This window comes from Rhodnius prolixus, unplaced genomic scaffold (assembly GCF_049639745.1).
Source record: "Rhodnius prolixus isolate KJV_2025 unplaced genomic scaffold, Rpr scaffold_8, whole genome shotgun sequence".
NCBI lineage: Eukaryota > Metazoa > Arthropoda > Insecta > Hemiptera > Reduviidae > Rhodnius > Rhodnius prolixus.
In genome coordinates this window covers 34,095,713-34,111,356 of record NW_027411593.1, presented here as the reverse complement: position 1 = coordinate 34,111,356, position 15,644 = coordinate 34,095,713, and the positions used below count along the sequence as shown (strand labels likewise).

Below are 15,644 nucleotides of genomic sequence, written 5' to 3'. Positions count from 1 at the left end.
AGGATATACACTTCTCCAGCACTGCTATCCGCACAAATTCTTTAAAGAAATCCTAAAGACCGAGGAGCCGGCGATATTCCTACAACTGGTGAACATCAGACCCTCTGGAAAACTACCAGAAAGAAAGACGAGCTAACAGAATGTAATTACCTCAATCACTTCTCCTTTAAAAAAAAGTATATCATTCTCCATCACCCAACATTTATGTAGAATTTCCGTGTAAATTAAATGTACTTCCAAGCCTTACAATAAAAATCAACAGTACATAACAGATAAAGAAGAGGCGGATCAGAAATATTTACCATATGAGCGTCAAACAGTAAAAAAAGAGATGAACGTAATGAACTATATATTTTATAATGAATGGGGCGTAAGCAAGCCTAAAAATACTTAGTTCAGAACTTCTGTTTAAAACTGTCCGGTAGGACAGTTGTATAAGGGTTTTATAACTAGGCAGCACAGTAGTCAAGCGGATAGAAGCTTAATTTTTAGCAAAACAGTCTATAATTTCATAGAAATATGTATTATATTTCTATAAAACATATTTGCAATTTTCAGACCATGGAACAACTACTCATTAGACTAAAATAAGATTAAATGAATAATAATTTTATTTACAAAATAACATTATATTGAAGATTATGTACAATATCAATGATTCATTAAAAAAAGCAAAAAAACAAAAAGATAGATTTATAAGTGCTATTATATTTAAGTATTATAATAAAATTACAGAAGTAGAGATCTAACATACGTTTATATAAAGATATATACACACATGTGAAATGTTCAACTAGCTCATTTCTTCCAAATCATAAAACTAGGATATAAAGACTTCAATAAATCGATATATTTATAAACCTTAATATCACGGTTGAATTAAATCAATTATTTTATCTGGTATCATCACCTGATTACTTGTAATCAAATAACACACAGTACATCTTAAAATATAATGATAACAAAAGCAAGGAAACTAGTGTTGACAAGTATGTTTTGTAACAATGCCTAATTATTATTTATTAATTTCCTAGTCACTCAAAAATTGACTTCTATTCTTCTAAAAACGTGCTCGGCTGTTGCTGACATGATACCAATTATGCCAATATAGAACAAAAGCAGGGACTTAATTACAATTTAATCGAAATTCGCTAGATGAACAAATTTAAATTAATACAGTTTCAAGAAGAAAAGAAGGACCACACCAGATTTGAACTTATTGTAGATCCCCTAATATGGGACATATTTGTGTTTCAATCGAGCCAATCAATGTATTTTTTTTCTTGTTGGCCTCACTTAAAATTCAATGAGTTAATTTAAAGCAAAATCAATCATAACATTGAGAAATTGCCCACAAGTATGTACACATTATCTATTTTAATACTGAGGCCGATTTGGTAAAGACGACTGACTAGCCGGCGAAAGAAGTTCAATGTCGAAGTTCGAAGTATTCAATCAAGAAGTTCGACGAAATAAACGTGAGTTTTGAAGAAAATTATGTCTCATCTTTATTTGTAAAAAGTGAACGTTTTATTACTAATTATTTTTCTAATCGATTAAAACGTAGGTTCGATATTTTAAGATCCGCATCTTGATACTAACATAAATATTTTCTTCAAACTCCGAACATTTGAAACATAATTCATATTACTGATGGTATGTACACTGAAATGACATCTTATTGGGAATCCCATCCCATGCCCTTTCCCTAGAATTCCCCTAAAACTAACTTTTTTATTTGAAATATATTATAGCATAAGTTTTACATCTGATTGTATTTAGTGTACAAAGTTCTAAGAAACTCCTAGAGTCATTTGGTAACCAACCTCAAAAAATGGAAAATACATTTTGTATAGCGGTTCATGAGTTGAGTAATATTCTTCAATCTCTTAATTTAGGCCACATATCCAACCCTTCTAATTCATTTTCAATAGATCATAACAATAACTATCAGGAAAGAGATTAGCTACGTGGTTAGCGAATACTATATTCCAACGCTTTCGAATCCAGCTGCTGACCCTTACGGTTTTCTCTTCCCGATGATTGACAGTGTTATCTGCAACGAGAGAACACTGTCCGGAAGCAATACCTATCTTAAAGCAACTCAAAATACCGTAAATTTTAAACTTAATTACCGGCTAGTTAATTCCTAAAGAGTAAAACTTTGTATTTCATTAAGCAAGAGGTTTACTCAAGATTTTACCTTCTATTTCAAAAAGTAGAAGAAAAATGGTCCTTCTTTTTTGAACATATGTATAAATTCAATGATAACTTTTACATTGCAATTAGTCGGCCTCTGATACCATTACTATTAAATTACTTTGCACACTATTCAGAGTTAGACTTGATGCAATGTAATGATACAATTAATAAAACGATAAACTATACATTTTAAAGGCTCAAATCAGCTATCACTGAATTGATGAATTAAACAACCTTCTATAAGTTGAATTAATAAATCGTACAACAAAATACATCAAGGTAGATTATTAATGTAGATGCAAAAATTGAAATAATGTATCATTTCGTTTTCCCAAAATTTCAGGAAATTTATGTCAATTATCATTTTATTAATAATGTGTTGAAATTGTTTCTCAACTTATGTCATAATTAAAGCATCCCTCAGATAAAAAAAATAGTTTTCATAAGGTGTTCACTTTTTATTTTTTAAGCAAGCTGCACAATTTTTTTTTCTGGTTCCACCTTTAACTCGAGACCAATATCCAATCTTACCAACATACCTATGTTTTCCTCTTCTTTTATTAGGTTTTTTACACGTGTGCAACAATTCAGGTTTGTCTTTTTCTAATTTTGATTTAGATTTACTTATTTTATTAAACTTTACATTATTTTCCTGTTGATCAGGTATTTTAATATTGTTTTCTTCCTTAACCGGTTTGTTAACAATCTTTTCCTGATCCAAAGGTTTCTTAATGTTTTCCTGGTCATCAGATTTCTTAACAATATTTTCCTGAACAACAGGTTTCTTAACAATGTTTCTCTGATGGACGGGTTTTTTGACGGTATTATTTACATTATTTTCTTGACTAACAGCTTTTTTAACATTAATTGTCTGATGTATAGGTTTTTTTACTAAGTTACTAACATTACCCGGATAAGTGTTTTTTTTAACGATATTTTTATCACTATTTCCCTGAAGAACGGGTTTTTTAACGATATTACTAAAATTATTTCCTTGATGAATAGGTTTTTTAACGATATTTCCTACCGGAACAAGTTTTTTAACGCTAGTAATAATTTTATTTTCATTACGAACAAGTTTTTTTACGGTAGTAATGACTCTATTTTCGTGATTAACGAGCTTTTTAGGACTACTTTTTTGAAGAACATGATGTTTAGTAATACATTCTGCATTTGGTAAAGATTTCTTTAAAATGCTAGTAATAAACGGTTTTTTAGCGTTTACGTTCCTTTCCTGATCTGGATATGGCCTCTTTGAACTGCTAATATATTGTGAAGAGTTTTGTGATGTCAACTCTTCAGAATCATCCGGACATTCTAATTTAATATTTAAAAAGTTTTCTATTCTCATCGTGGAATTAATTGTTCTTTTAGTTGATCCGCCAAGCATGCCAGCTTTTGCTTTAATATGGGACATTTCAATTTTCCGTCTAGCCCTAAGCTGTAAGAGATATTCCAATTCATGCATTAAATTGCGAGCAATTAGTTCTTCCTGCGGGGTTTTATCTACTGTAGACATTGGGCTTACCAATTTCCTCAATCGAGCGATCAAGTGCATTATCTGTGTATCATTCCATCTTCTTTCTGTAACCCCTATTTTTTGTAAAAAATCTACTCTATTATAGTTATGATCGGTTAACGAATGTTTAAGTAGTATTTCTCTTATTATCGATAATATATCCCCATTTAGTACATCAACTTCTTTTTCATCATTAATAGGCGTTTTCGGTAAAATCTGTTTTTCCTTCGTTATAACCGGTTCATTACAAAAATTATTCAGATCAGACAATTTCTTTATAGTAATATCACATTTTTTTCTTACAAATGGAGTTGCACTATTTTCTATCCTAAAGACTCCAGAGTTAGACTGGTAACAATGAATAACTAAAGTATTTGAAGCTTCTTCAGCAAGTTTTTTACTATTTTCTAAATTTTTTTCAAAAGTTTTTATACTAAATTCAGGTTTTACTTTAATTAAAGGTTTACGTACTTCTGCGCTTCCTTCATTACATTTATCAGATTCGGCTGAATTAATTTGTACCTGTTCTTGACAGTTTGGTGTGATCAATGCTGGCTTTTGAGGTCTTGGAGTTTTTGGCTTGTTTTCCGATATAATTATGCAGTCATCGGATGGTTTTTCTTTTGCACAAACAACTTTATGATTGATCCATTCAACTAGATGCCTGAAAATTTGCAGATATAAATTAATTCTCTGTACAACTAATACACTTGCAACTAAGACAATTAAGGTATTACTAGATTTTCATTCACTCTTTTACTCCTCTCACTCTCTCCCTCACTCTCACTCACTCACACATACACACCATACACACACACACACACACACATACACACACACACAAATTTCTTCACCTTCTTACAAGGTTACAAGTTTTTCAAAATAAAATCCATTATTTACATATATTTTATTTTATGGTTTTATCAGCCTGTAAAACGATCTACTTGATTTAAATATGGACTAACCGAATCAGGAAATTCGGAGATTTGTGTCAATGCTTATAAAAAAAAAAATGCTGAACTTGAAAGAATAAGGTTTTACACGAAATGGCTAAATCTGGTTTAAAAAAAACTTGGAAAGTGAGCAGCGTTTATTCAGCACTGTTGACAGTTAGATCAAGATGAAGATCCTTCCGCCAGTGTAAAAAAAAGTAGGTAACTTGAGCGTTTTGAATTCAATTAAAAAATACCAACAATTCCCACGATTTAAGACTGCCGAAGCAGTCCTTATCTTTTATACTCCAGCAGCAAAACGCAAACTGAGATTTCCAAATGTTCTGAGTGAAAAAATGAGAAAAAAAATTAAAGGAATGGATAGTTCAAACCAGCTAACTGAACCTTTATCCAAAGGGAAAGATCTATGACAAAGAGCTATGGGTGGCACTATAAGATCGTCATTCATTTTTGAGCTCTCTGAAGCCATGCGATTAGATTCTTGAACTTACAACTAGTCAGTTAGAATGCTTCTTTACTTAGTCCTCGTTTTGGCTGAAAAATATCCATCTTTCACCAATCGCAAAAGTAGTCCATCAAAAAAACAACACAAAATTGCAAAGTTACAAGCGTTATCCGAAGAAATGATTTGAACTTGTGAGTTTCGAGTATTCAATCCAGGCCAAACTCTATGACTAACACCACTTTAGCTCTATATCTTACCTTTTAGCCGTACAAATTTTTACAAAAACTGAAGTGTAGAACTTTTTACCTCAACAGAGCTCCTGGTATAGGAAGGGTATCAAATTGCAGATAATGAAAGTTTAATGAAGTAGAAGGTCACGATAACAAGTAATTCGAAGAGCGCAAGCACAGTAACTACGTTTTAATCAAACGATGAAAAACCGCAAAGACTTTTCGTAACTCCCTAATAATTTGGAGAAATTATTATTTAATAAAAAAAAAGTACCTTGTTTTGAAAGGACATTGTGGACAATTGTGTAAAGCTGACTCATTTTTCTGCTCAAGATTTACGTGTCCAGTGAGCTCACCGTTATTATTACACCTGAAGGCGCATCTGCACAATGATTCAAAACAAAAGTATAATAAATATTAAATATTAACCATAAATGTTTATAATATCTTATTGTTAATAGCTTTGTAACAACTTTTTTTTGCAGCCAGTGAAATTAGAGTTCAAATATTTCCATCGTTTAAAATGGTATTTAATGACGTTAATAATAACAAAAATACAATAAAACTGAAGGTTGTAGTCACTGAACCATGAACAAAAGGCTGCCAGCATCCTGTGCTTTAAATCTTCCTAGCATTTCCTTATTAGTGTGTCATACTAAACGTTGTAGCGGACACAATGTGTTAGGAAGTGATACATCTTCTACCCAGCATTCTAATCACAAGTCTAACCTTCAGGACTGAGTATCCTTCCTATTTTGGATAGAAACAGCTGGTTTCCTCAGTAGATAACACTCTTAGTTTTAGCTGGTTAGGCTCTGCTTGAGGTGTGTGTAATCTACGAATGGGTATGAGGAGGTAAAGAGCCGAAGATATGGATGAGAGGCACCGGATAGTTGAGGACACACTGGTCCAATTAGAGAAAGAAAAATTGAAGAATCAAATTGAGGACTTGTGGATTAACTTCAAAAGTCTACTTGAATAAACACTTACGTAGCCGATTTCTGTGTTGCAGAATTTACTTCATTGAAGATTTCATTCTTTAATGCTTTTTCATCCAATGGATCTTTTGATTGTAAAGCATTCAACTCTGAAAACAAACAATGTAATGTTTGATCCAGTAAGTTCAATAGTATAATTACTAAAGTTTTCTTTTTAGAAGATTTTACTTATTAATTGCAAGATATTTAATTCTCAGTTAGGCGGACAAATAATTTTTTTTTTTTTGCACTTACTTTGCTGTAAATCTTTGGTGCTTTGCACATATAGTGGAAGCGAGATGTATTGCTCTTTTTCTCCTTCAGTGTCCGAAGGCTCTGCAAACAATTATGTTATTAGATAACAGAATTGGGAGGCACATAAATAAACAATGTCTAAAAGGAGGAGGAGGAAACGGCACTGCACGTGTTGTGTCAGTGTTATGGGCTTCTCTGGCTAAGGATGTTACTTCTCGGGGGGAGGAAAAACCAAGGCCTGAGAGCTTTACCTAGGAGTCGCTCTCCAGAATTAAGAGTCTTGATTAAACGGACGGGTCTGGAAGGCGAGCTCTAAATTTAGGGGGTCACAATAGATCCAAAGGGGTCGCAGTGGCGTAGGCCTTAAGGGCCGCCCTATTAGAATCTTATCTTATCTTAGAGCTAAAAATCATTAAACAAATAATTATCGTACGGAGTTTTTTTGTACAGGCTATTAGTATAATGAGGAGAGATGTACTGAGAGGATATCTGAACCGTTGAGGAAATTTTTAGACCATTAATTTCGACCTTATTAGTTTTCTAGGAATTAAAGAAATTAAAATTGATGTTCTAGCAACGACCATCGATTTCATGTGTGATTTCATTTCAAAATATTTAGTCCAATATTCAGTTATACAGTAAAATTCATCGAACGCCATAAAATGAACTCTTCCTGAACCCGGTTATGACCGATACAAAAAAAGAAAGTCTAGATTAAAGCCTAGACTTGGAAATCAACTTTCTAATAACAATTTGCCTTATATTAAGTTTGGACTATTTATCAAAGTAAAAATCAAGGTTGTGGAGAGTATACAAGCACTGCAGCCTGAAACCTCCTTTTGTATATATATTTGAACAACGGTTTTTAAATTGTTAATAAACTTTTCAATTGTAATTGTTTAATAACAATAAGAAGCATTTTTCCAACGGCCATTTTGTATTCCCACTGTAATGGGCATTTGATCTGAGACAATTAAGTAAAAGTAAAGTAATCGCCTATTTTTTTTCAAGTGAGACTTAACGTCAAATTACCAATTAGGTGTCGGGGACAGGGGACGGAAGCTCATACTTTACTATAAACAATTTTTTCGAACAAATAAGAAGTTGCTATATGAGGGATTCGAACTAGGGATCCCCCACTTACAAAGCCATGCCTTGACCACTTGACCAACACCTGCCCTGATAATTAAGTTACCTACTCGTGTAATATCTAATTAGAGTCGATTGATTGTCCTTAAACTTTTCTATTAAAAAAAGAAAAACTTGATTCATTTTAAAAACGTTATCTTAATTATTGCAAATAAAAATTAAAGGAAAGTACCTTCTTCGTCATCAAAATCATCAATAATTGTCTTCTGAGTTTCTACAAATAAAACAAATTATTAACAACATTTGACAAGCATTTCAGAGATTCTCTTGACTTGTAATTGAAAATATTTTTATATAAAACTGCAAAATTAAATTAACATACCTTCAGATAGAGCTTTCATCGCGATTTCAGATTCAGAACTTGTTTCGGTGGCTGTAACAGAAATGTAGTTTTCATTTATTTATTTATTTTAAACATACAGAGTAAAATTTGTTTTTTCACTTAATTTATTTTCGCCATTTTTAGATCTAAACTGTAATTTTGAATCTTTAAGGACAATCTTCTGAAAAAAAATGTATACAATAATCCGCTCAGAATTCAGAGCAAAATTAGCCATCCCTCATGAACATTTCTAACTAAACAGTCACAGTTCAGTGCACTTTTCAGAACTGCAACCACATTATACTCATCTAAAGAAAAAGAAAATTGTTCATGTCAATTATTTAGTGTTATCGCTAGATCAGTTGAATGAGCAACTGATGAGACAGATTTCAGAAGTAGCACTTCAGAGAGTTAATTTTTTTTTTTTAGAAAACTCTGTCTTTACTCATATATTTTATAAACCAATTATCCAAAAACTTTTTATTTGGAATTATAAAGAAGAAACAAATATTCTTACATTAATTTTGAAACTATAACACTCTAATACAAAATAGTTCCACCATTATTTAAGAGAGTTTGTGAAATAGTTGAAATTAGGGACTCCATCTTTAACATACGTAACTCAAAAGAATAATCGTTGACCCTTCAATAATAATAATAATAATAATAATAATAATAATAATAATAATAATAATAATAATAATAATAATACAATAATAGGGAAGGGATTAGCTATGAGGTTAGCATACTGGACTCCCACGCGGAGGTCCCGGGTTCGAATCCAGCAGCTGACCCTTAGATTTTCTCTTCCTAGGAGCTTCTTACAGCTCACTGTCCGGTGATTGGACAGTGTTGTCTGTAACGAGAGAACACTGTCCGGAGGCCGGCAGTGCACTGAAAAAAGCTACGGGCGCCAATAACCTTAGATGTTGAACGCGCCTTAAATCATTTAAAAAATAAAAAATAAATACAAAAAATAAGTAAAGTAACTACAGTTGCTTCTTAATTAACAAGTGCCTGGTGTTTCTTTGCATGGTTCGCTATATTGGGTTCGAAATTGTTTTTCCATCGACCCCCTTACTTTTGTAAAAATAGACCCCTGGGTGTCTATATAGACCACTTTGGCGACCTCTGGACTAAACAGTATAAGAGATTAGAATTTTATCTGACTGTTAGGCCGCTTTGAAAGTTTTGTCTAATCCGGAGGACTTATCAAAGCTATTAAAGGAGGTTTTCAACCCAATCTTTCAAAAATCCAGCGCTGGTGTAAGCTATTTTTGTGAGAAATTCTGGACTAAAACTTACTAAATACTCGAAAATACAAGATACTGACCACTACTGTCTTCACAATCCTGTTCACCCCCTTTCTGCACAGACATATTAGATTACACAATTTGGAAACCTGAAACAAATCAAAAGATAAACAATTTATAAAAAAATTTGTTCTTAATTTAACAAATATTAAGAAATATTCGTCAGTAAAAATAAGAAAATAAATTTTGTTCCAATATCCATTTTTGAAAATTAAATTGAGTAACTGAAAAAATCAAATCTTGTAAAAAAAAAAAGAAAAGTATAATAATAAAAAATGAGTGCACAGTTGAGTTAGAACTCTAAATATGATGATTATGATAAATAAGAATGTACAAAAAAAGTTGTTTACGAACGAGGAACGAATAAAGGTTTCCTCCATGACCTTATTATTAGATCTTGGTAGTTAGATACTTCGGTTACACCATTGGCGTAAGTAACAAGAGACTAATAATAAGTTGGAATCTCAGAATTGATTAATTAAAATTGTAAGAACTACTCCAATAGAAATTGTGGAAATGCCCTATTAATTATTAGAGAAGGATGCTTTTATTAATTCCTCTTTTGGTTTTAAGGGAGCTTAAAATTAGTAGTTACGGTGAAATTCAACATGCTTATTATGATTACAAAAAACTTAATCTTTGTTGGTTTAAGAGAACGTTAAAAAATAAGTTTTATTACTAATTGGTTTGGTAAAAATCTGTTATAGAAAAAGAGGAAAAAAAAAATTGTCAAAGTAGGGTACTTTTCCGAGCAGTTTTTGACAATAATTTATTTTACAACTATCCCACCGGAAAATTTCAAGGAAAAACATTTAAATTTTGTTATACACGAAATGAAAGAAAATAGAGTGCACTAGTGTCGGCATAGGTAGCGCCACGTTGTCTTCTGTCACTCAAGACTTTTTAGATTTATATTTTTGATACGAATATGACTTGATGACTGCATTTCTGTAGCTAATATTAATTCATTGGCAATATTAAAAACCCTGAAATAAACTGAAATAAAAAAAAAATGAAAAATACGTCAAGTTACTGGAAACTTAATGTTTAAAATAACAATTAAAATAAATTTTAACACTAAATCTTCATAACGAAAAATTCGCAACGAAATCTTTTTTTTTTTTGTTCTGACGACGGCAAAATTATGCCTCCTAAATAATATATAAATTTTGTATTTATGTATATCTATAAAATGTCATTTAACCCATTTTGTTACGACCACCCTTTTTTAGTCACAGAAATATAAATATTCCTTAAAAAATTAAGCAGTACTTCCGACCAACCTAACAACATACATAACTTGTTTCATTCTTAGCTTATATACGATAACTCTTTTCACAACAACGCAATTAACAAACGTGCATAAAGTATCCAAAAAATTGAGACAGCAAATAAACATTTCAGTCAACTGATTTTTAACAAAACCTTATTGAAGGGTTTTTAAGTGACATCAAAAACTAAATATTGAATTTAAACTTTCAGAAATTCTCCACTTTTCAATTAGGGTGTACGCACCAAGTCACCGAAAGAAGATAAACATCAATTTTTAAATATCATAGGTTACGATAATTTTCCTTTAAGTTTTAATTTTCTTAATTCTCGTTATTAAAAAATTTCACAACCTAATGTAATTTGTAGTAACCACATTACTTATTTCTTTATTTTAATTTTTCTCTTTCAACTTTAAGTGAATTCGATTACAAGTTAAAAGTTTGTTTCTGATTTAATTTCCAAATCATTATTACAGGATTTGTTTAAGTGCACAAGTGATATGAATAACATGTCCATATCAAACGTGGGGGGGCACCTAAAAAATTAAATTAAACACTTAAGACTATTTACAATATAATTTACCCCTCATGAAAACATCTTAGAAAATGCCCAGTCAGTAATAAGCTCATATAAAAAATGCATAAAAATACATAAATTAAGTACTATGAACTACATTAAGGCAGTTAACCAAATTATATTAATAGTGTTTAAATAAAAACAATAACAGGGCTTGAAATAACCTGTTTACTACAGAATCATCAAATAACCTCCCCTCCTGTCCTGAATTTAACCTTTTTAATCAATCTTATTTTAAACACACTTATTTAAGAAAAATACATGAAATGCGAATTTCTATAATTCTAATAAGTTACTATTAAGTTAAATTATTCAATAAAACGAAGTAAAAATGTAATTTTACTAACATCGGTAACAGCATTCTGTAAACAAATGAATAACGCTAAAAACAATTGAATTACTGGATATTTTGAAAGAAATAATTTCTTCTGTTACTTTGTTTTAATTTTATAAAAGGCAGATATTACTAAGTGATGGTAAAATTAATATAAAATCATATCATTGATACGTACCTTTTTTTAAATGTATAACATTTTAATCGCTTCTGGAAGACTTAACCTCTATGTTTTCAACAGCTGACACGCTGACAACCAGTGCCAAAGAAATATTAGAGGTTATCAACAGTTATAATGTTGTTTGATGATTTAGACTTAATTTATTTTAATTTATTTCATTCTTAGCATTAATTTAAATGTTAAAAAAAACTATTCATCACAGTATAGCCGAATGCTAACCAAAGAGTAATGTATAACATTCATGATATATATTTGTCAACATTTAAATAAAAATATTTCAGTTTACATTTATTTAATCGAACACGAAATATTAAGAATTTGAATAGCTTTCACCAAAAATCACATCCATTAAATCTAGAAAATAGTTATACATTTGAAGGTTAGGATCAGCTGTTCTTGTACTCCTTGTAGTATTATCATTTAGACACTTATGTTATGCTACATATCATCAGTAATATTGGACGTAATGTAGCAAAATAAATGATGTACTGTGCTAAAAAAATAATAGTATTATATTCATTTCTATATAAATATGTATAAATGTTACTTACAAAGGATGATCAATTGTAGATGTAATATCTTAAAGCTAATCTTGTACAAAAAACTATTTCATCTGGAAATAAACAGCCATCTCTTCTCCCTTAACTATTAACTTGAAAAAATATTGGATTATTCATACAAGAACCTAACAAATATTTCATTTCTGTAAAATGTGGATTTATTTACCTCTTTGCATTGCAGTAAATGTTACAAAACGTATTTTTAATCTTTTTTTTAATGATATAACCTCATAATTCTAACCGTACTTCACAGTGGAAAACGATCAAAACACAACAATGCGCCAACCCCCCATAAGAAATTAGAAAAAATCACATTTACTTGAATACACTAATTTCTTTATATCGTTTACTTAAATTCGTTTTAATCTCTAAGAAAGAAAATATTTTAAACTTATGCAGTAAACATATACAGTATTTATAAGTAACTTTATGCATATATGTACATATTAATGTTTTTCTTCATGGTTTACTGATCTTATATACAATGAATATATTCTATTTCTATCATATACGAAGCAAAGAAATATTTAAATCAAGATTTCTTCTCTCTCTCTCTCTCTAAGGAATAAAACAAAGTAATTTTATGTACATAAGAAACTGATGATGACAATTGAGCAGTGAGGAAAAAACTTGCGAAGTTATTAAGCGACTATTAAAAAATATATGTATTTATATTAAGCAGTTTAAAAAAGGGGCTATGTTGGCAGCTTTGTCATCTTTCGGTTGTGATGTTTTTACAAGCTTCTGTAACCTTAAGTAACCTACTGCTGGCTTATTAATATTTTTTCAAAATGCCAAAGTACTATTGTGATTACTGTGACACTTATTTAACACACGATTCTCCTTCCGTGCGAAAGACTCATTGTCAAGGTAGAAAACATAAGGACAATGTTAAATTTTATTATCAAAAGTGGATGGAAGAACAAGCTCAACACTTAATCGATGCTACTACCGCTGCATTTAAGGCCGGAAAAATCGCAGTCGCAGGAAAGAATGTAGTCCCACCTCCAGGTGTACCTCCTATTGGACCAAATGGACTTGCTGCTAGACCACCTCCAGGCCCAATGATGGGTCCGCCAGGAATGCATCCAGGCATGGGTCCAATGATGATGGGACCTCATGGGCCTATGCCACCAATGATGGGTATGCGTCCTGGACCGCCAATGATGGGCCCTATGGTTCCAATGGGTCCTGTCGGACCAATGGGCCCCATGAGACCTCCAATGATGGCAGGACCTGGTCCGATGCCTCCTATGAAGAAATAAACTTTATGTTTTAAAGTGTGTGTACATATATATTCATAATGTGTAATTTGTAAACTGTAATAAAAAAAATTTGTATATTTCAATTTGTGGTTTGTTTAATGTTTTGCATGAGTTTCGACATACAGGGTTTTTGAGTAGTTAAAACTCAGCAGACACATAAAATTAACTGTGTCATATTAAAAGTTGAGTAATAAAATCGTATTATAATTAAATTTGCATACTCTACAGGCAAAGATAGCGCTCTCAGGTAAGTATTACCATTTTTGTTTCCAAAGCAATTTATAAACCTGGAAGAAATAGTATCAACAATTCATTTTTACTTTTATTGAAAACAGATACATATGTTGCTCATTTGTTCTTGTATTTTTCTTCATTTGTTTTGAATTTATGAGTCTTGTTGGGAATGGGTTTAGAAAAATAACTTTTTTTCTATTTGAAAAATGTATCGACAAGGATGTGTGCACTGTTACGAATCTGAGGCGAAAAGTTTGGCAAATAGAAAAAGTACAGTTTTAGACCTAAACATATTTTTAATTTTTCGTTTTCTAGTCAATAACTTAAAATAATTTTATTTTATTTACCTAAATACTTGTTCATATTACATTGTTCGAGCATCTCCTCCATGTAGAATAGTAAGAATCCTTTAATGAAGCATGTACAATGATTTCTTAAAACAAAAGTTCTATGTATCAAAAAAGCAGTGCACAAAAATTCTAATTCAAGGAATGTGATAAAGGGTCTCATCTAATTACAAAAAGAGATTTTTTTTTATTGAAGCATAAAAAAAGTGGCTACACACAAAACTTTTGAATTCCTTAATTTTCTGTTTTGTAATTGCCAAATTTACTACATCATTTGTATCAACAAATTAGAATTTATGTTAAAACCGAAGTTCCATTTACTTTGTGAATAATTCAGATCTTACATTGAGTTCAGTAATTTGGATATTTTTACTTTAGGTTTCCTTGAAGATGTGTAACTATCAATGAAGGCTCAAAAGTTTTTAACAATATCTTTGAATGGTGGTTAATACTTTCAAATAAAACTCGCAGAAAAAGTTACATTCATGCCTTGGATAGCCTAGGAAAACTAGCTACGGTTTTTTTTTTCAGGCTGAGCTGGTTGCAATTAGGTTTTGTGCTGCCGAGATTGTTGGACGAGGAATAACTAATTCTAAGGTCTGATTTTCTTGGACAGCCAGGCGACTTTGCGAGCTATCGGTTCTTACCAGGTTTATTCAAGACTGTTATGGGAATGTCTGGGTGCCCTGAAGGAAATTGGTGACTAAAATAAGGCCTTTCTAGTCTGGGTACCTGGTCATTCAGGACATAAGGGAAACGAAGTGGCAGATTTATTGGCCAGGGACGGCTCTGCGGAACACTTCGTTGGCCCGGAGCCCTATTTTAGGGTCTCCAAGTGTCTTAAGACTGTGACCATTAAACTATGGGTGCAGACTAGGTCTCAAGAGTGATGGCTTGCCACCACGAGGCAGAGACAGGTGAAGGAGTTCATAGCGGGCAATTCGCCAAGGATAATTGTAGGCCTATTAACCGGCCACTGCAGGCTCAGAAAACACATGCATCGCATGGGTCTGGCGGATAATGATAGCCTTTGTAGGTTCTGTCAGAAAGAGGAGGAAACGGCACTCACGTGTTATGGTCAGTGTGAGGGGCTTGTCTGGCTGGCTAAGGATGTTACTTCTCGGGGAGGAAAAACCAAGGCCTGTGGGCTTTACCCAATAGAGTCGCTCTCCTGAATTAAGAGTCTGATTAAACGGACGGGACTGGAGGGCGAGTTCTAGAGTGGGGGAGCCACAATAGATCCAAAGGGGTCCGCAGTGGCGTAGGCCTTGAGGCCGCCCTACTAGAATTTTACCTTATCTTATCTTGGATCATTTCTTGGCTTCTTTGAAGGAAGGCTTCTAAATATGAGCTAAATTTATTTCCGTGATTGGAAGAATAGTTTCAAGAAAAGGTACCAACAGTTTTCTACAAACTACTTTTTTTCACAACTGATCTCCCTTTGCTTTTCATAGTTTTGGCTGATATGTTCTAGTCTACGCATCTTGATTTTGATGTAGACTGTTGAAAT

General features: G+C 31.9%; 2 protein-coding genes across 3 annotated transcripts; one reads left to right on the top strand and one right to left on the bottom strand.

Moving 5' to 3' along the window:
* Positions 1-1,889: 1,889 nt before the first annotated feature.
* Positions 1,890-12,449, bottom strand: LOC141451275 (uncharacterized). Of its 2 annotated transcripts, none has more exons than XM_074122541.1 (8): positions 12,280-12,449; positions 9,386-9,454; positions 8,053-8,103; positions 7,903-7,944; positions 6,582-6,662; positions 6,340-6,436; positions 5,624-5,731; positions 1,890-4,385 (listed from the first exon to the last, which is right to left on the bottom strand). In XM_074122541.1, the coding sequence occupies exons 2-8, from the start codon at positions 9,429-9,431 to the stop codon at positions 2,654-2,656; spliced, it is 2,157 nt and encodes a 718-aa protein (XP_073978642.1). In that variant the 5' UTR covers positions 9,432-9,454; positions 12,280-12,449; the 3' UTR covers positions 1,890-2,653. The 2 variants fall into 2 exon arrangements, with proteins under 2 accessions (XP_073978642.1, XP_073978640.1); XM_074122539.1 differs by lacking the exon at positions 12,280-12,449 and adding an exon at positions 11,726-11,830.
* Positions 12,450-13,008: 559 nt separating this feature from the next.
* Positions 13,009-13,636, top strand: snRNP-U1-C (small ribonucleoprotein particle U1 subunit C). Its single transcript, XM_074122543.1, has one exon. The coding sequence runs from the start codon at positions 13,080-13,082 to the stop codon at positions 13,551-13,553; it is 474 nt and encodes a 157-aa protein (XP_073978644.1). The 5' UTR covers positions 13,009-13,079; the 3' UTR covers positions 13,554-13,636.
* Positions 13,637-15,644: the final 2,008 nt, after the last annotated feature.